The 19168-nt window shown below is 50.2% G+C and overlaps 4 protein-coding genes across 4 annotated transcripts; all 4 read left to right on the top strand.

Annotated features, from left to right (window-relative positions):
* Positions 1–7744: 7744 nt before the first annotated feature.
* Positions 7745–9808, top strand: EI90DRAFT_3289775 (electron transfer flavoprotein, beta subunit). The gene is given in 9 exon segments (XM_039067186.1): positions 7745–8004; positions 8098–8173; positions 8257–8275; positions 8381–8858; positions 8991–8998; positions 9087–9235; positions 9305–9354; positions 9415–9619; positions 9639–9808. 8 exon segments carry the CDS (start codon positions 7955–7957, stop codon positions 9416–9418), a joined length of 834 nt encoding a protein of 277 aa, XP_038915599.1. The 5' UTR covers positions 7745–7954; the 3' UTR covers positions 9419–9619; positions 9639–9808.
* A 643-nt stretch (positions 9809–10451) lies between these two features.
* On the top strand, positions 10452–11332 carry EI90DRAFT_2921942 (glycoside hydrolase; the record flags this gene model as incomplete). The annotated part of the gene is made up of 2 exons (XM_039054785.1): positions 10452–10730; positions 10853–11332. Coding segments are annotated over 2 exons (759 nt in total), but the record flags the coding sequence as incomplete, so codon positions are not given.
* Positions 11333–13806: 2474 nt separating this feature from the next.
* EI90DRAFT_3060148 (uncharacterized protein) lies at positions 13807–15105 on the top strand. The gene is made up of 2 exons (XM_039060473.1): positions 13807–14852; positions 14926–15105. The coding sequence occupies exons 1-2, from the start codon at positions 14203–14205 to the stop codon at positions 14948–14950; spliced, it is 675 nt and encodes a 224-aa protein (XP_038915597.1). The 5' UTR covers positions 13807–14202; the 3' UTR covers positions 14951–15105.
* Positions 15106–15485: 380 nt separating this feature from the next.
* EI90DRAFT_2921807 (26S proteasome subunit P45) lies at positions 15486–17119 on the top strand (the record flags this gene model as incomplete). The annotated part of the gene is made up of 7 exons (XM_039054783.1): positions 15486–15605; positions 15667–15792; positions 15846–15947; positions 16005–16595; positions 16657–16869; positions 16930–17014; positions 17079–17119. 7 exons carry the CDS (start codon positions 15486–15488, stop codon positions 17117–17119), a joined length of 1278 nt encoding a protein of 425 aa, XP_038915596.1.
* Positions 17120–19168: the final 2049 nt, after the last annotated feature.

The raw sequence follows: 19168 nt of genomic DNA, 5'->3' as shown, positions 1-19168 counted from the left end.
AGAAGAGGTGGTGGGGCACAGGAAGCGGAAAGGGAAACTCCTGTACAGAGTGAGGTGGAAAGGATATGGGGCGCAAGAAGACACCTGGGCAACCGAAAGAGACCTCAGAAACGCCCCCGAGATCCTCGGAAAGTATAGATCGAAGGCGGGCCTGAGCAGACGTGAATAAGCGCCCACTTCCCGATCGGGTATTCACACGAAGTCGATTAACGGCACATGATCAGAATACACTTCGATCACCTTCCATCTCCATCGTTTTCCCTCTCGCGACCCCATCAACGAACCTAACCGACAATGTCTCTCGGACTGGCAAGTATGAGCTGCAGGCCCACCCCACGTAACTCTGTTGCGATCACGGACGATCACAGACGGGACTGCCCAGGTCTCGAGGCAGCCGAAGTGTCGTCCGAGCCCTTCAAGAGAGCCCCATCCGATCCTATGTGGTTAAACGGGCAGCTGGGACCTCTCGACCCTACTTTCTCGTACGTCGCTCTGCACCACGTAAGACCCGGTGCTCGATCTCTTGATCGATTGTGGCTCTTACTACCGGAATATAACCACCTCAACGAGGCCGAAGTGCTGAGAGAAAACGGGAACCAGAACGTTCCGCCTCGAGCTCTGACCCCATTGTTGGAGCGCTGGGAGTCCTCAAAGGCCGCCGCGCTCAGAGCTGAGGCCCTCACGAAATTACGATTGCCTAACGAATTGAGGGAAGTAATATACAAAGTCGAGTCCAAGTCGGGTGGCGAGCACGAGTTGGACAGTCACATCTTTGCCTTCCAGTTCGCTCCCTGGCAACACCCTTCACCATAATATCTCGCTACACCTACATACTCCGGATCATTTCCCTCCTCACCGCCTTCGTCAATTACACCCGTATCCATGAACACCTGATGGAAGCGGATGTCCAAGAGGGATGCAAGATATCCTGGTTGGAACCCCCGAAAGGAATTTTTCTCGAAGAAAGTTCGACTGATGATCGACTGACGGCAAATTCACCCGAGTTCGCTATATACCTAGCTTGTCAGCTGCCATGTCGCGTAATCAAGAATGGATTGTTCGAAGAGCTGGACCTGAGCGGACACACCGAGGCTGCTCGTAATTATCGACTCCCGTTGGCTCAAGGGACTGAAGTTCCTTGGTTCCTCGACTGGCCCAGATGGGAAGATGCGCCCGAACCATTGCCTGGTGCTGAAGACAGGGAGGCCTACGAATTCCGACTCGTGTGGCCTGGTCCGCCCCCATCCAACAAGGACCCTTCCACCCTCAAGTTGGTGGAGAAACGTCGTCAGAGCCGGACATTCTACTACCCGGATACCGGACGCTTCATGACCCGCGCCGAGGCACAAGAGGTGGTCATGGATGACGCTGAGCGACAATTGGCACAGCCAGATTCGCCGACTCCTTTCGACGAGGGCTCAGACGAGCTGACGTCTGGAACGTTGGGCTTGAACCTCGGAGCCGCTTCCATACCGCCTCCCTCTCCCAACTGGCCGGGTGCGGGGAGTTCAGTCTTCCTACCCCTCCGAATGTGGCGGTGCCGCAACCAAGCGTTCATCCCACTAACACCCCATCCGCCCTTTCCACTGACAACTCTTCCGCCTCATCCTCTCCCTCGGGTTCGTCGAACCAAAACCGCTGGAGGAAATTGCCTCGTGAAGAGAGAAGATCCCATCCGTATCCCGGCCGAAGAGAAGGATCAGTCTCAGGTCACTTGGGACAGGCCCGTTGGCAAATGGGGAACGAAACCCGTCGAACTCGGATGGACTCTTATCGCCCCGAACCTAGTCGATCCGACTACAACAGAGATGTCGATAGAAGGTGGTCTTCTCGACCTACATCTCGAGAATCGACTGCTCGAAGGGATGGCCGCCCTATCCGAGAGACTCGAGTCCCGATCCTTCCCCTTCCAGTATGGTACCGTATAGTGCCGGAAGGCCACAGTCAATCCCGCGGACGCCAACTTTCGCGATGCCAGTCAATCCTACGTGGGTGGTGGACAGCAACACCAACACCGCCATGCCCGCCTTCGTCGTCAACCTGGCAGCTCCTCCTACGACTGTTCATCCTCCTCCTGTGGGCCGGCCCTACCCCCGCCCGTGCAGTACCCGGGATCGGATCCGCACCCATCCTCCTCTGGTGGAGCTCAATACGATACCCTCCATCCGGATTCCTATCACAAGGGCTCGAGAAGCCGGTCACCATGGAGAGACGACCCGCGGAGATACGCCCCTCGGGGACCGCGTCATGGTCGTTAGGAGACTGGGGGGCGATGTTACGGATACGGAGTCTCCAACGACCATATCCGTCACATGGTCAAAGACTTCTCCTCATTATCGTTCCTCCCCTCTTTCTCCCTTCCGTCCTCTATCCTGATACCCCATCCTCCTTATCCGTTCTACCCCTTTCCCCCCCCTCGTGCAAAGCTTTCCCCAACTGGGGTTTTGGTGCTGGCCGAGGTTATTTGTGTTTCGCGGGATTTCCCACGACCTTACCATTTGTAGATAGTCATGCGTCTTGTACGGAAACCGCCGAAGGCGGTTCCCGCTAACTAACAACTGCTCTACAACTGTCTCGTGTACCGTCTTCTGTAACAACCCTCCCTGTGACTCAACTGAACCTGTGTGACTGTACAACTCTCAATATGTCTTATAAGTCTGGTTATATCGAGTCCTCTAACGGCCCTCGCCGCGAGAACTCGAAGTCGAGAGTCGAAGACTCTCGACATGTGTATCGTCCTATTGAACCTGTACCCTATGGGTCTTCATCACTCCGCTCTCCCCCAGTACTCAACATACGACGTCCCATCACGATCATGGTGATCGTGAACACTATGAGGCCCACTTACCCGCGATGCCGGCACGTTCGCTACGCGAACGCCAAGTAGCCGCCCATCCACCGTCTGTTTCTTCCTTTGCCAGTCATCATATGTCCCCACCAACGGTACGTTCCCCTTGGGAACGCCAAGTCACCGAAGGCCCTAATAGTCAGCCCTCATTGCATGCCTACGATATCAACCCGCTACCGGTACGTTCGCACTGCGAACGCCAAGTACCCGATGGCAACTACGCGAAGCTCTCACCCATCTCACCAGTCGCGACCTCGCACACGGTACGCTCCATTGAGGAGCGCCAAGTATCTGTGGCTGACCCATCTGTCCTGATATCTCCGACTATCAATCATCAATCCCTTAATAGCTCACTACATCACCCATCGCGATCGATGGGAATTCGATCGTCCACTCCCAGGTCAGACTGGGATCACTCATCGATTACACTTCCAGTTATGGTACGAACTAGACATGACTTTCGTCTTCCCACTATAAGAACGGATCGAGGAATGGGGAATTTCCCCCATCCCCGTAACACAACCTCACCATATCCAGGTAACTGTGAAGCATTGCGATTAAACTCGACGACGTACTTGGTGATTCTGTGATTATCCGACATAGTCAGGGTACTCAGACGTCGTTCAGCATCACCAAATGGGTTGTGCGGGCCGAAGTTCTCTTCGAGTTCTCGGACGAAGAGTTCCTAGTCGTCCATCCAGCGTGGACGGTGATTCAGGTTACTGTGAAGAAGTTCAGGCTTGAACCAACTCAGAGCAATCCCCTTGAGGAATGACATGGCGTAGATGACTTTCGTACGCTCGTTGACAAACGCTTGGGGCGGTTCTGGAAGTTGAGTTCACACTGAACAAGGAAGGTATGGAGTTTCTGAGGGTCAGTACCATCAAATTGGTCAGGCTCACGAAGCTTTGTCCTACGGCTGGGGTCTGGAGGTTGACGAGTGGCAGTGGTTGAACGGGCCAGGGTGGCAATAGCGTCCATCAACTGGGCCAATGTTAAAGAAATGTGTTAAGGGCAATCCATTTCTTTCTGTCCTTATAAACGACTTGGAATTGTCCACCTCATGTATGTAGGGTGGCTTAGTCGTGTAATTAGAATTGTCCGATAGCCTTGGAGCTTTTGACAGAAAGCTGCAACCTCGCAGTGAATGGGAGTCTGTTACGACGGATACTTGGCACTCGTTACGTGAGCGTACCGTGCGTGGGTGTATAGGATCACAGGTTGAGAGAATGTCCAGAACGGGACTAGTCGAGGACACAGGGCTAGCGGGTACTTGGCACTCGAGGGAGTGTACCAGTAACAAGTGAGATAACGGCTCCTTGAGGGAGCTTCCTGAGAATTGGTTGATGGGTACTTGGCACCCAATTGGGTGTACCGGCAACAAGTGATGTTCTAGCTCCTTGAGGGAGCTGCTAGAGGTTTGGTTGATGGATACTTGGCGCCCAGATGGGCGTACCGGCAACAAGGTATGAGACCGTTCATCTGCTGAATGGTCTGTATATGTGTCAATGGGTACTTGGCGCTCGTAAGAGCGTACCGGTGACGGAGGGGTTAGTCGATCATAGGTCGAGCAACACGTGGTGGGTTCGACGGCTACTTGGCACTCGCGAGAGCATACCGGCAATGAGGGGAACGGGCTTGTATCGAATACCAATCCGTCCATAGAGTTAACCAGATGCTCACCATAAGGTGAGACAGATGTGAGCCCAGTACCTGGGCGAGCGACGTGAGTTGTAACAAAAGGTGTTCGTGCATACCTGAGTTGAGTCGCGCGCGAACTCGATGATCCATGGCTAGAGTCGTCAACCTCGGCAGGGATGACCCATATAGATGGTGACTGAGACATACACAATCTTACACAGACGATACAGTGTTGGCACAAGGAGGTTTACAGTTGTTGCACAGAAGAGGATGGTGTGTTATTTGTTAGGTTTCATCTTTTCGGCTGTTGCCGTACATGAACGTGACACTAACTATTGAATAAGAAATGATCGTGAGAAATCTCGCGAAATAGAATAAATAATCCAGCCAGCACCAAAACCTGATAAGGGAAAGCTTAGCGCGGAGTGAACGTGTAAGAAAGGGGGGAAGTGGGGAGAAGGTAACAAAGAGAAGGGAGGATATGGAGAAGGAGGGCCCGCTGTGGTGGACATTCAGTCGACACAGTCGCGAGAGACTCCATTCCTATAACAGCCAACACACAGCTACCCGGGTCATCCAGCAGCTGATCCTCAGGCGGATCATCACCACCATCATCACCACCACCACCATCACCGTCACCACCACCATTACCACAGTTGGGTGGGGCGTCTGGTGGGTCTAGAGGATTAGCGGGATCAGGACATGGAGTAGGGTTACGAGAAGCTTCGGGGTCATAGTCATCAGCTTGGCTATCCAGGTCGACGTCTCTCTCAACAGCAGCCTCGTCATGGTCTTGGAATATTGAACGACAAGATCAATGGGAGGGTGCTGGAGTGGAGGAGGTAGGGACGTCATGGTTGGCCGTAAAGCTTTGGAATGGCGGACGTTCAGAAGGGTCTAGATCGTGTCTGCACAAAAGTTCTTCAAGTGTCCCGAGACCTGGAAGCCTAGAAGAACCAGGTTCAGTGCGCATCTGTGAACAGGTCTGATAAGCTCTAGACATAGTTCAGTGAAACAATGATAGAGCAAGGAAAGAATGTAAGAGCGATTTGAGTTCATATATACTGTCAGGAACGTGTCAGACGCGTATCCGGGTGACCCGTGAGGTGCGCAAAGTTGTCCGGACTCGTAAGGTCGGAGGGGCAGGACTTTAGCTTCAGCGACTCGGGTGGAGCGCTGCGCTTCGTTCTTATGTTGGTGTCCCAATTTCGGACAGGAGCCTTACAATGAAGAGAGGAGTCTAGAGGGGGAATCCAAGTCGATATACGAACTGAGGTACATCCGGTGTAACCTACACGCGTTATAAACACAAGTAACTAAATGAGACCGGCCCGGAAGGAGTGGCAGATCAAGCGCGATATTCATGAATGAAGAAAGGAACAAATAGTTAATATCGGCAAACTTGGTCAACAAAAGGCAAGCAAGGAACAAAAGGAGGAACAATAGTCCGCAAGCAGACAAAAGAGAAAAGGCCATCCGGCCGTCTAGCAAGCCATCCGGCTGGCAAGCGGACAACAATGAAGCAGGCAACCTAGGTTGGAAGGTACGTGTGCGAGGGAGGAAGTGTGGATGAGGGTGACGGGTGGACGGGTGGGTGGATGGATGATGATGATAGCAGGAGGAATGGGCCAAGTGGCACTAGGACACGTTGACAGAAGTGATGGATATGTCGGGTCGTGACACCGTACTCCACACCTGAGCCAAGTAGCTCAGGAACACAACAACCCGCTCCCACCCAGGGAGCGCCCACTTCGTTGAGCCCACAGCCCGACAATGTAGCCCAGGCTACATCATCGCATCCGATGCAGCAATCGGATGTCCAGATGAACAACCCAGAGGAAAACCCTCCTCCGGGGCAATGACTCCACCCTTGAGAAAAGGGAAAGTGACACAGTAATACACCATCGAGGCGCCCGTGAAAACACCTTCCCCCAACTCGAGGCCCCGCACACAATACTGTATGCGAGGAACCACAAGTAACAATTGCGGAAATCTCTACTCCATCAAAAGACCCACATCCACCACCGCTCGTGTGTAAACACCACTTACACACAAACCCTCATGGAACAAGTGAGGAACACCAAAGACATACAACCTTTGGGTCAAAATTCATTTTCAACAAACTCCACTACTTTTCTCCCTGCGATACCCATGTATCGCTGTTCACTTCAAAGTGATGGCCCACACTCACTTATTCCTTAAACTGTTTCTCTCTCCTTCACCAACATGTACAAAAATCACCCACTTTAAAGTGGCAACAACAAAAACAATCATTGATAATTTCAAACTCAATGTAAATCAATTATTAAAACTTTGTGTTATTCACTATCAACCTTGTATGCGTCGCAAATGCAACACAAGGGGGGAGAATGTCAGGGCAATAGCCCCGAACCCCAAGCCACATGTAATTAGATACATATAGTCATGTGGGTAAGCGGGAACCTCCAGGTAACTGCTTACACACCACCGTAAAATACACATACTTGTATCACTTACGGCCCTGTGTGCTGAGCTACCCAGAGACCTCACACCTCCATAAGTCCATGGGCAGGCCAGAGGAGTGCAGGTTCAAGTCCTGCCATCACCCCAACACTTTCATTTCTCTCCACTACCCCTTCTACCAAAGGCCTATCTGCCACATGCCTTTATTCAACATGCATGAGCAAGATGCCACCAACACCCATTGCCTTTTGCTGCCACTGGAACATTCACCAGCCTACTGTGACATAAACCCATGAAAGCACCATCCAACTCACCTGCAAGAACTGTGCACTCAAACATTGACTTAACCATAGGCACACAGTAGCCATGCGACCCCAACACTGGGGGTCGCATGTCCTTTTCTCTATCCAACTTCTTTCCACCTCCATTCTCCCTCACCCATTGTTCAATCTCAGTGCAGGGTCGCATGCCCCTTTATGTGTTATTGCTTCATCTCACTTTATTCTCCTTCACACCATTGATTACTCAATGTCTCATACTTCCTAGGTCAAACAAATTCCTTTCTTCACATCCTTATGTTCTCCAAATTTTTTTCACCCGAGTCACTATAGTACGGCATATGCCGATAGGCACGGTTACATACTTTAAAATGAATCCATCCATCCATCCATCCATCCTCTTTGACTTTCAACCTCCCTGGCTGAACTTCACAGTGCAAAGAAAACAATTTCCACTCAAATTGACATATGCCACCACATTTAATTCATGTCAGGGCCTCAAATTTGAACTCGTAGTCATTGATGGCAGAAATGATGTGTTTGCTCATGGTCAACTGTACACAGCCCTGTCAAGAGTCCGGAAAAGGGAAGATATCACAGTGCTGATGCCGAACTCAAATCATCTGTGGCGACACCGAAGGTTCCCATGCCTTGTAGAAGATAATAAAATTCGGGCAGATCAACAATCCGCATAGCCACGTACAATTGGGTTTTCTCACGGCTGTGGCTTTATTTCTTCCGACTGATGCGTCCAACTCCAATCCTCAACTTACGGGTCCTCGTCCCCGTCAAGCGGTACGATCTGTATCTATACCCCAATTAAACTCCAAGAATCACTGATTCTGCTCTTAAAATTACTTGTGGAACAAACTTCTTCTGTTGTTGAAGGTGTGTAGATTATGCTGTGAAGATTCGCGTGAACGCAGCACAGACGGGGGTTGATACAAATGTTAAACATTCGATGGTGAGTTCCGTTTTGTACGTTCTTTCTTTACTGTTAGTGGTCTAAGCTTTTTGTGCTATCAAACTATGACTTCTCTTTTTTAGAACCCATTCGATGAGATAGGTACGCTCATAGTGCGCAAACCGCCAAAATGCCCTTTCTCGAATTCCTCAACTTACACATTCTCCATTCTCCTCCCATGACCACATTGAAATACCAAAAATACAGCTATAGAAGAAGGCGTTCGCCTCCGCGAGCGTGCCCAAAAATCCAACTCTCCTTTCCCGATCACCAACATCACGGCACTCACCATCGGACCTCCCAAATCCGCTGAAACGCTCCGTACGGCCCTCGCCCTAGGCGCCGATTCGGCTATTCATGTCGAAACGGCTGAATCGAATCCTTTGCCTGAACCTCTCACCGTCGCCAAGGTCATTCAAGCTATCATACAAAAGCAGCAGCAAGGAGGAGAAGGGAAGGAGAAAGAGAAAGTGGATCTGGTGATTATGGGTAAACAGGCTATCGATGATGATGCAGGGCAGACGGGACAGATTCTCGCTGGATTGTTAGGATGGGGACAAGCTACGTTCGTGAGCAGAGTGGACGTGAGGGAGGATGGACAAGGTGTGGATATCATGAGAGAGGTGGATGGTGGAGCGGAGGAATTGAGCGTTAGGTTGCCTGTTGTTATCACTACGGACTTGAGGTGAGTTGGTGAGCTTTACCGTGTTTCCATCTTTGTGTGGGGCGAATGGAGCGCGGAAACGCGACCACGCGATCAACCGATGAAGTTGGCTGACGACTGGCTGAAACTTGCCTTGCTCCTCTTTGGGGCTAGATTGAATGGTGAGCGTGTCTTGCTCGTTCTTGCTTTGGCCCCTACCGAAAAAGAATGCTGAGAGGTACCTTTTCCTTTTCTCTTGTCTTACCTTAGAGCCCCGCTTCGCCTCTCTGCCAAACATCATGAAGGCCAAAAAGAAGCCTATAGAGAAAATCACACCTTCCGATCTCGGTATTAACTTTGAACCTGCGTTCAAGACACTTAAAGTCACCGAACCCCCCACACGGAAAGGAGGGCAAAAGGTATGTCTATCTCGACTGCACTCTCAAATTTTTCTGTCCTCTCAATGACATTTATTTTTTTCTTCCTAGACTACGAATATTGAAGAGGTGGCGAAGATTTTGTCTGCACATGTGGCGAGGTAGGCTGGAAAGATCGCCGTGGTTCATAGATGTATATACATTAATAATATGTGCGCCAGATGACGGTGGGGACACGCGCGGGGGACAGCCCGAATCAAGGTGGCGTCGTTGGGCGCCGCTGATGTGATGGTAACGCGCTCCATGTCCGACGGCAGTCGATCACCTTGTCGATCGCAGTAGGCAGGTCACCAGCGTCCATCATCAGTGTGTAGCAACGTTAAATTTTTCTCGGTATTATAGTGTGAAGTGGTTACAACCCCCGCACCCAGACGTGATCCAGTCATTTCTCAAAGGCCAAGTAGCTTAATTACAATATCGTCGTCAACCTTATTAACCACCAATACCGGGCGGCAAATTCGCGGATTTTGTTCGACTGAGGCCAACGAAAACTTAATTGATGGAGCCACATTGACCTACATTGTTTTTTTCTTCCACCAATGCGTTTTCCTCCTGATGGCCAAAGCGGTCGAATGGTTCCAACCTCGGTGACCATTCAATCGATGGCAACAAGGCATTAGTTGGTTACGTAATCAATGGGTCCTTTTTGTGGGGCAACGTCCCCGGGGCATTCGCCGGCGACTGCGATGAGCTACATGCCTGAGGTACGCTGAGGGAAGTGCTAGTTTGTTGGCTTGATGATAGGATCACTATAGGATGGAGGGGTTCTGGCTACAACAAAGAGAGTCTTTCTTGTCTTTGTTCGAAGATCATGTTTCTGTCTCAGTCACATCAACGGCCACACAAAAGGGAATAAGGGAATCGATTCCCGCTCCTTTTTGTGACCGTATGAATTCCACGTAACCCCCCACCTGCTTCAATATTTTCGGTGATACCGTATTTAAGATCAGGCCCGTTGCCTCCTTTTGCTTGTTCTTTCCAACTCACCCTTCCACTCACCTCCTTCTCACCTCCCTTCTCCATTCGTCTTGCTTTGCTTGCTCTTTCTCTTCCTTTCTTTTGAACAGCGCCGCACGCCTCTCCCTCCGCACTTGCACTCTTGTTGTATCAAGCCACTCTCTCTGATCGGCTCGCGCCCCAACTACAGACCATATTTCTTGTTTTTTTTTTTTTTACAACACCCGTTTCCCAACTCACCATGCTCCCAACCACCTCCCGTGTATTTCTCGGCGCCATCGCGTTATTCTCTTCGTTTCAAGCTGTCTCCGCTCATGGTGGTGTCCTTCAAGTGACTATCGATGGCCAGAGCTATAAAGGTGCCCTTCCTGGTGGTCCTCCTATGGACACTATGATTCGTCAAGTCTCCCAAAATGGTCCTGTTACCGATCCGACTTCGATGGACATGTCATGTGGTTATTCAACAGGTCCCGCCCCCGAAGTTGCGCCCGCTAAGCCTGGCTCGAACCTTAAGATCTTGGTAAGCCTCTTGTCTCCCCCCTCCATCTTTCCCAGCGGATCATGTATCAACACGCTGACCACTTCCATCCTCTTGTTCGCATTGTATGCACCCTGTCGCGCTCCTTCAACCGGTTGATGTAGTGGGCAAATTCGTACACTGCCCACTGGATTCATTTTATGGGCCCCATCATGACCTACATGGCCCTCTGTGAAAACAACGACTGCAAAACCGATAAGGGGACGTCCAACAAGTGGTTCAAGATCTCAGAATTGGGTCAGAAAAGTCCCGGAGGCGATTGGTACATGAAGGATCTCTTCAATGGGGAACCCTACAGCGTTCAAATCCCTACCGGTCTACCAGATGGTCAATACCTCCTCAGATCCGAGTTGATCGCCCTTCACCGTGCTCAGAGTTCAGGTGGAGCTGAATTCTACCCTTCTTGTATGCAGTTGAGCATATCAGGTGGGAAAGCCTCGACCTCGGCTCTTTCGACCGTGCCGACCACCATGTTCCCTGGGGCCTATAAAGCTAGTGATCCTGGTATTCTAGTTGACGTTTATCAAGCTGGGTTTAATTATGCTGGCAAGTTCCCTGGTCCTCCCCTTGTGTCTCTTTTGGGCACTGGTGGAGGTTTGGGTAATGGGGGAGGAGATAAGAATACTAGCACGACGCCATCGAAGAAGATGAGTACTGCTGTGGTCAAGTCCCTCCCTACCACGTCCATTGGTGTTCCTCTGAACGTTGGTAACAATGCTACTACCACCATCACTTCTTCGACTCCCGTGTTCACATCCGTCTCCCACAAAGGATCCCACACACCCTCCTACACCGTCGTTACGTTAACGCTTACCGTCCCTCTTGGAAAGAATGGCAAGCCCGATCCGATACCCACCAGTTCGATCATCGAGTCCATTCGGAATTCCGTTCTGCACGTGAAGCCTACGCACATGCCCACTCACAACCACACGACCACCAGTCACGCCTCTGTTCCTACACATCTGCATGATGTGGGGGATTGTAGTGAGCACGAATCGAATACGATGACTCGTTCGGCGATGCATCCTAAGAGGACTGCTGATGTTGCTGGAGATGACGAGTTCTGGTTGGAGAAGAGACATCATGGGAGGAGGAGAGCTTGGATGTCTCGCGAAATGCGGTGAAAGCCAGGGGAGCAAAGGCCCTATCGATCGATTGGCTTTTTTTTCTCTCTCGTTGCCATTGATTGGTGGTATTCTTATTCGTCGGTTTTGGTGTTGATAAGTTGTTCGTTGCTTGCGACGTTTCCACTTTTTTTTCTTCTTCTTGCGAGGTAGTCACCGTTGACTCGTGTGCTTGCTTTACTTTTCAACTGTGTTTATTCCCTTTTCCTTCTTTCTTTTCCTCTTTCCATTCTTTTCTTTCCCTTTCCTGCCCATTGATTGGTAGTCTGCGTCGCGCGCGAGTCGTCGTCGTCGTCATCCCCCTCTTAACTCCTTTCCCTGGCTAGTACAGAATCCTTGTGATCGTATACCATAACTACAACTGTCTGATACCTGCTCCTCGCTTTCGATCGTCATTTTTGCTTTCCAACGACTGTTGTCATGTTCACTAGCTCACGCCAACGTTACATGTATACACGTACAACTATCAAAGGAAGCCATGGGAATTGAATCATACCGGCGGGGCATACACGGAATGTTGTTTGGAATATATACCTGTTGAGGCTGAAAACAGCAGAATTAACAGTAGATTGTGGACGATTCATAGTTGATAGCAATGTCCAAATGCATAGCTAGCATAGACTTTGCATCCCTGCATGTGTGCGACCTGCAATCCGAACGAATTCCCTGGCTCAGCTGCCCAGCTAGACTAGTCTTCCATCTTTCACCAAAAGCGGACGACATATGCACAGTACAGCTATATGTGAAAGAAAAATCAACATTGTTTCCGAACTAGCTCCCCGCGCACCACGGCCCACTGTAATTATGATCACTGATCGGTTGGGGGCGACGACTTGTTTCTGGGCAGGAGATCGGTTTGAGGCAGGTCAAGTCCCATATATAACACTTGATCGTATATTTCCAGGCCATTCCATGAAGATGCTTGCTGGTGAAAGAAAAAAATAATATTGGTTCCCTGGAGCGTTTGCCAATCCATCACCGTGCTGCTACATAGCTGCATGCATGCATACAAGGTGATTCCTTGATCGAATCCGGGAATCGACACCCAACACCCCTATTGAGATTCCAAGCGTTACGTACACGGTACGCTGAGGGTATCTCACCGTTGTTGATGTTGAGGTGTCTTGGATTTTCCCTTCTTACCATTTTGGTTTGCTCGCTGTCAAAGTCAGTGCACCTGACTATGGAAACAAACATAATTTTATCAGTTCACGTACTACAGGTCGGGCCGGAATGCTGAGTGACCCTAGCTGGACCTCTCGAACATATGTACATCCCCGTTCTGGACTTAATTATGCCCTCAATCGCTTAATGAGCAAAGTGAAGGCGAGTGAGCTGATATTAGCCCGGAACTGTATTGGCGTGAAGCATGGAGTTTAAGCAGGCCGACTCCCTGAGCCTCTCTGACTTCGTAATATTATTTACATAAGTAAAATGGAGTTTACGTTTACTTGAACAATACATGAGGTTCGTGATATCATCGGCTAGAGAAGCCTCATGCACGATTTCTGGTCCCACGCGCGCGAGCATGGCCACACAGCGTGCTTCCATGTGTCGCAGTGCATGCAGTGGGAAGTCAGGGGTTATTGTGGCCCTCTAACTCGGTCGGTTGTTGCGCTACCCGAGGATCAGCATTGTTGGACAGCCCAAGGGGACAATTAATCATTCTCGTGCCCAGCGTGCCTCACTGCCTCATCATTGCGCGCATTCCCACCTTTCCCTCACGTTGACCATAGCCCCGGTACCATAAGACACTCACAGTAGTTTCTAGCGATCATAGTCATCAGTCCTGCCTCCAAATGGGCGTACGATTCTCCCGAACGGTTGCTCGTAAGTTAGTCTTCTTGGCAGCGCTTGCCCCTCCTTTCGTCTCAAAGCCGAAATATGGTCTTCTGGCCTTTCCGTGTACGTAAGGGGAGACCAGTGTACGAATGCCCGACCAACGTCAAATGTCGGTGGAAATTTTCTGTCAATGGTTACTCTCCTCACCTTATAGACGTCTAACCGCCATTAGACGTGTGGATTTGGTGAAGAGTACGGAGGCGAAAAGAGGGTTTCACGAGAGTTTGATTTTGCACGTTTGGGGGCCGTTGCAGGCTGATGGGGGTAGTGAGGTAGCCGGTGGGGAGGCAGGGAAGGGAAAAGGCGCCGGAACAGTGGAAGCCGGGATCGGGGCCATGTTCACTAGTTGGAGGATCATCATGGAGAGATCTGGGACCTCTCCCGAGCAAAAGAAGTGAGTAAAATACATCGAGCTAATTCCGATCGTTTGATTTCGTTATTGGTTCACTTTGGTCGTTTGAACATTGAGGAGCCAAGACATCGCGGAGATGACAATCTCAGATGCAATGAAGGTTTTCAATCCCGGTCCGGCAGAAGATCGCGTTATCATCATGCCATGTCCCAAAGCCCCTACGGACCTTAGCGCACTCCCATTCATGAAGCGTCAAAGGATCATAAAGACTCTTCTCATTCCTGATAATATGTGGTACTTGGACCGTGCTCGCGGAGACCGTGAAGCCGCCCAACGAGCAGGCGAATCAGTCCTACCCCCTCATCAATTCGACTACAACTTTATGGCAGACGGCGACTTGGGCAATTCGAGCTCGTATCCACTTATGCAACCTCTATGCCTGGCGATGGAATCGACGGCACCGGAATCGAAAAGCTATCGTCTCTTGGCGACCAACTGCTACTTCTTCGCCCGAACATTATTCAACGCGTTGGAGTTGACCTATGCTGGGCAATGGGAACATTCAAGGCTCATCACGAACACGAGGATGCACCTTATCGAGAGTAGCATTAAGCGTACAGTGTTCGCTGTGAGACCTGGGGAAAGCTATAAACCTTTGCAGAAAGCAGCGCTCTACATGAACGGGATGTTGAACGGGACGTCCGAAACTGGGGAACTGATCAAGAGGACGGCGGCGTTGTTGAACAAGAGCATGGAGAATACGGCAGACATGGGGGAATTGGTGGGGTGCGTTGATATCTCCGACAAACTAATTGGTCTTTCCGGCTTACAATTGTGTTCGTTCTTTCATCTTGGACAGATACGCAGAATCCCTTCCACCATGAGATGCTAGGATTGTTGTATTGATTTCGCAATATAGAGCTGCTCGGGTGTTACTCTGGAGGGGAGTGAACGTGCATGAACTAAATGATTTAGAGCCTTTGTGGTAATTCGTCTTAGTCGGGTGTATTCCAGGTCAAAGCATGGAACTGAGTTCTAGGGGCCGTGGCAATCACCTTAAATACAGCACAATTCAAGTTTGGCACGCTATGAGTTGACGAGGTGGGGTGGAACCGGGGCAGGCGATATGTCACCTACACAATTGCTTCTCAGGTACATATGTCCAAATAGCCGCACCAATGGTGCTTTGCACAGTTGGGATGGGGCGAAATTTCAGAGTCCAAGAAGGGAATTTGCCGATTGAATTCAGCCTATTCATTCAGCGTGTTACGCGTCCTCGATAGACTGTTTGCCATAATGTCTTCATCACAGGAACCTCCAAGTCAGCCCCCCTCCAATGGTAATGGTGAACAGTCCTCCTCATCTTCCGATTCAGAAAACGAAGCCACCCCTTTGCTTGCCGATTCTTCTGACTCTCACATGGACACAACGCCTGACCAACCACCTGTGGAAACTTGGGATGACATTCCGGAAGATGTAAGGAATGCTACTGCTGAGGAAATTCAGACGCGGACACGGTTGATAGATAACGATCTTCGAGTGCGTGATGCTGTGCGCTTGTCCTTCTAGTTCTGGCGGACGAACTCGGCATGACTTGTAGGTGATGAGATCCGAGATGCAACGGTTACAACACGAGCAAGCAGCCATGCAGGAGAAGATAAGAGATAGTGGCGAGAAAGTAAAACAAAATAAAGTGTTGCCTTATCTCGTGGGCAATGTTGTGGAGGTGAGTATGTATTATTTATTTATATCAGGTCAGACACTCATTCATATTGCAAGATCCTTGATGTCGACCCGGACGTTGAAGAGGATGGCGCAAACCAAGACCTTGACTCTATGCGCAAGGGCAAGTGTGCTGTCATCAAGACTTCGACGCGACAAGTGGGATCGACCCTTGAATTGCCGGGTTTACTATCTAATGGAATAATTTCTTACTAGACCATTTTCCTTCCCCTCATCGGATTAGTCCCATCTTCCGTACTCAAGCCAGGCGACCTCATTGGCGTGAACAAAGATTCCTACCTTGTCCTCGATACCCTCCCAGCTGAATACGACTCGCGCGTCAAAGCCATGGAAGTCGACGAACGTCCGACTGAGAAATATACCGATATAGGCGGTCTCGATAAACAAATTGAAGAGCTCGTCGAAGCCATTGTCCTTCCCATGCAACAAGGTGATAAGTTCAAGACACTTGGTATCAAACCCCCGAAAGGTGTTCTAATGTACGGGCCACCTGGTACTGGGAAGACTTTGCTTGCTAGAGCCTGTGCGGCACAGACAGACGCTTGCTATCTCAAGCTAGCAGGGCCGAGTCTTGTTCAGATGTTCATTGGTGATGGTGCCAAGCTTGTGCGGGATGCATTCGAGCTGGCAAAGGAGAAAGCGCCCGCTATCATTTTTATTGACGAGTTGGACGCTATCGGAACGAAGCGATTTGATTCGGATAAGAGTGGCGATCGTGAAGTTCAGCGGACCATGTTAGAGCTCCTCAACCAACTAGATGGCTTTGGAAGCGACGAAAGAATCAAGGTGGAATTCTGTTCTTACTCTCCATTACTGCCAACTGACTATCAGGTTACGTCCTTGCCAGGTCATCGCTGCCACCAATCGAATCGACATTTTGGATCCTGCTCTCCTTCGATCAGGTCGTCTTGACCGCAAAATCGAATTCCCTCTACCGAATGAAACCGCCCGTGCACGTATTATGGAAATTCACTCACGGAAGATGAACGTTGGACTTGGCGTCAACTTCGAGGAATTGGCCCGCAGCACAGACGAGTTTAACGGTGCCCAACTGAAAGCTGTAAGCTGCTTTTTTTTTTCTCTTTTTTTACGCATGGTTTCCTGAACGCCTGATTCTTAGGTCTGTGTCGAGGCGGGTATGATTGCGCTTCGAGAAGGTGCCACTCAGTTAAACCATGAGCATTTCCACAGCGGAATAGCAGAAGGTATCCCAACCTCTCCCTTTGCGATATTCGTTCCCTGGCGTTAACATGCCTTTTTCAATCACAGTTCAAAGCAAGAAGAAAAACGACCTCATGTATTTTGCCTAGACATTTGCTAATTATGCCATTTTACACGCGGAAGCCATGCGGCTTGAAGCTTCTAGTAATGTTAGCGTATGCAGAGGTGCAGAACAAGCCATGCCTAGCTGGTGAAAACCTTAATCTGGTCTCGGGCTTCACTTGCCAGTGCGCAATCCCCGGGCATTCCGGCATCTCGGGAATATTTAGTTGTAGTAGAAGTGAAAGGTTCGTCCAAAAAGTGTCGGCTCTACAGTGCAGGCCAATGGGAATATAAATATATGTATCACTTACAGTGCTATTGCCGTTGTTTCCTGTGGTTGTTCGGATCATATCCACAGCAGCTATTTTCCAGCCTAGGAGTCATGTTGTTCTGTGGGCTTTGTGCCGGTTTGGCCCCTGATTGAGGTTGCTCCGTTCCCATGTGGTGTCATTTGGTGCGCTTGGCATGGTGTGCCCGAGCGTGAGTTGCATGTGGCTCTCTTGATGTTGGCTTGGCAGATGTTAGCCGGGTTGGCTGATTTCTGGAGTTCAGCTGCCGGTGTCCTGGATTTTTTGTTATCGTCCATCATTGATAGGGGATCTTGTGAGGGTTAGCAGGTTATGTGGGTGGTTTGATCTCTCTAGACATCAGCCCTCGCTTTCCAAGGTGGGGAAAAGTGTGACAATTTCGCTACAATCCAGCTAAGGTTGTAACTAGACCTCGTTGACTGATCAGATCAAACCCCACAAAACCAGGCACTTGAACACCCCGGACACCTCCCGATAAGGAGAGGCTGGTCACCTGCCTACCAAGATACCAAGAAACTGCGCTTAGGCCCTAAATTTCCACACCCCTTTCCGGCGTCAGAAATATCAGTCCATGTGATCCCAGCCCTTTCCAATGTAGGAAATATACAACAAGTGACAGAAAAAACCGCACACCTAATTTGGATGAATAACCCAGGCATCAGCAAAAGTCCGATATGAGTCTGTTGTTATGTAGCTCTCAGCGGGGACACTCAGATAATGGGGAACAACCAACTTAATATTGTAACCGCACAGCGGTATAAGTAGTTAATGTCATATCCGTACATACTCGATCCCGAACCGACTCCCGGACCTCCATCTTCACCACCTCCGGAGTCCTACCCTACCGCTGTCCGTTCCGATATTCACCTTCGGTCCTGACACCACACCTCCTCTCACCCCTCTTGCCACCTCCACTTCTCCATGTTGAAATCTTGGTTTTCTTGGGAGTTATAGTGCGCTGTGGCCAACTCACAATGTGATGTTGAGCTAGCGGCGCTATATTTCCTTTCTTGGTATTCCTGCTACCAAAGTCAGTGCGCCATTGAGGTGACTGCTTATAAAAGCAGTGAAGAATTTTTCACTTTCGTCTCCCTCAGTTCAACAACGATTGACTGAGGTGAGACTACGCTTTTACCACATGTTGTGTTGTCACTCATGTATCTTCATATGCCCTAGCGTAAAACGCTAGGTAATTAGTTCAACAACGATTGACTGAGTGTAAAATGCTAGCGTAAATCGCTAACATCCTAATACTCCATCCTTCTGCTGCCCTATCTCCATCCACTCCGATACTCACCTCGGACCGAACACCACTCCTCTTGCCACCCTCCTCCTACTCCTCCTCCCACTCCTCCTCCCACTCCTCCTCTTCCTCCTCACAACACCTCCACCCTTCCATCACTCTCCTACCCTTCTCCCATCCACTCCAACACTCACCTTCGGACCTCACACCTTTCCTCTCCTCCACTCCTCTCCCCTTTCCTCTCTCCTCTCTTTTCCCTCTGGCCCTCTTCTGCCGACCTTCCACTGCTGTTCCGTACCTCGTACTCAGACACCGCTTGTACCTTCGTGTCAGGGACTCGTCCAGGGTCGAGGGGGCCCGGGTGTAGCGTCCGGGGCTGAGAGCCTGGTGGGGGGCGGATCGGGCATGCGTACTGACAGGCCCGATGCGGGACAGTGGTCCCTGGCCACTTAGACTGAAGTGGAAAGTTGTTATTATCATTAAAGGAGAAATATTGTACTGCTTACCTGAAGTGGAAAGTTGAGAAGAAGGCTACTTCTTCGGTT

Source organism: Cantharellus anzutake (assembly GCF_015039405.1).
Source record: "Cantharellus anzutake strain C23 chromosome Unknown EI90scaffold_26, whole genome shotgun sequence".
Lineage (NCBI taxonomy): Eukaryota > Fungi > Basidiomycota > Agaricomycetes > Cantharellales > Hydnaceae > Cantharellus > Cantharellus anzutake.
Note: the sequence above shows the minus strand (reverse complement) of the source record. Positions and strands in the feature narration are given on the sequence as shown.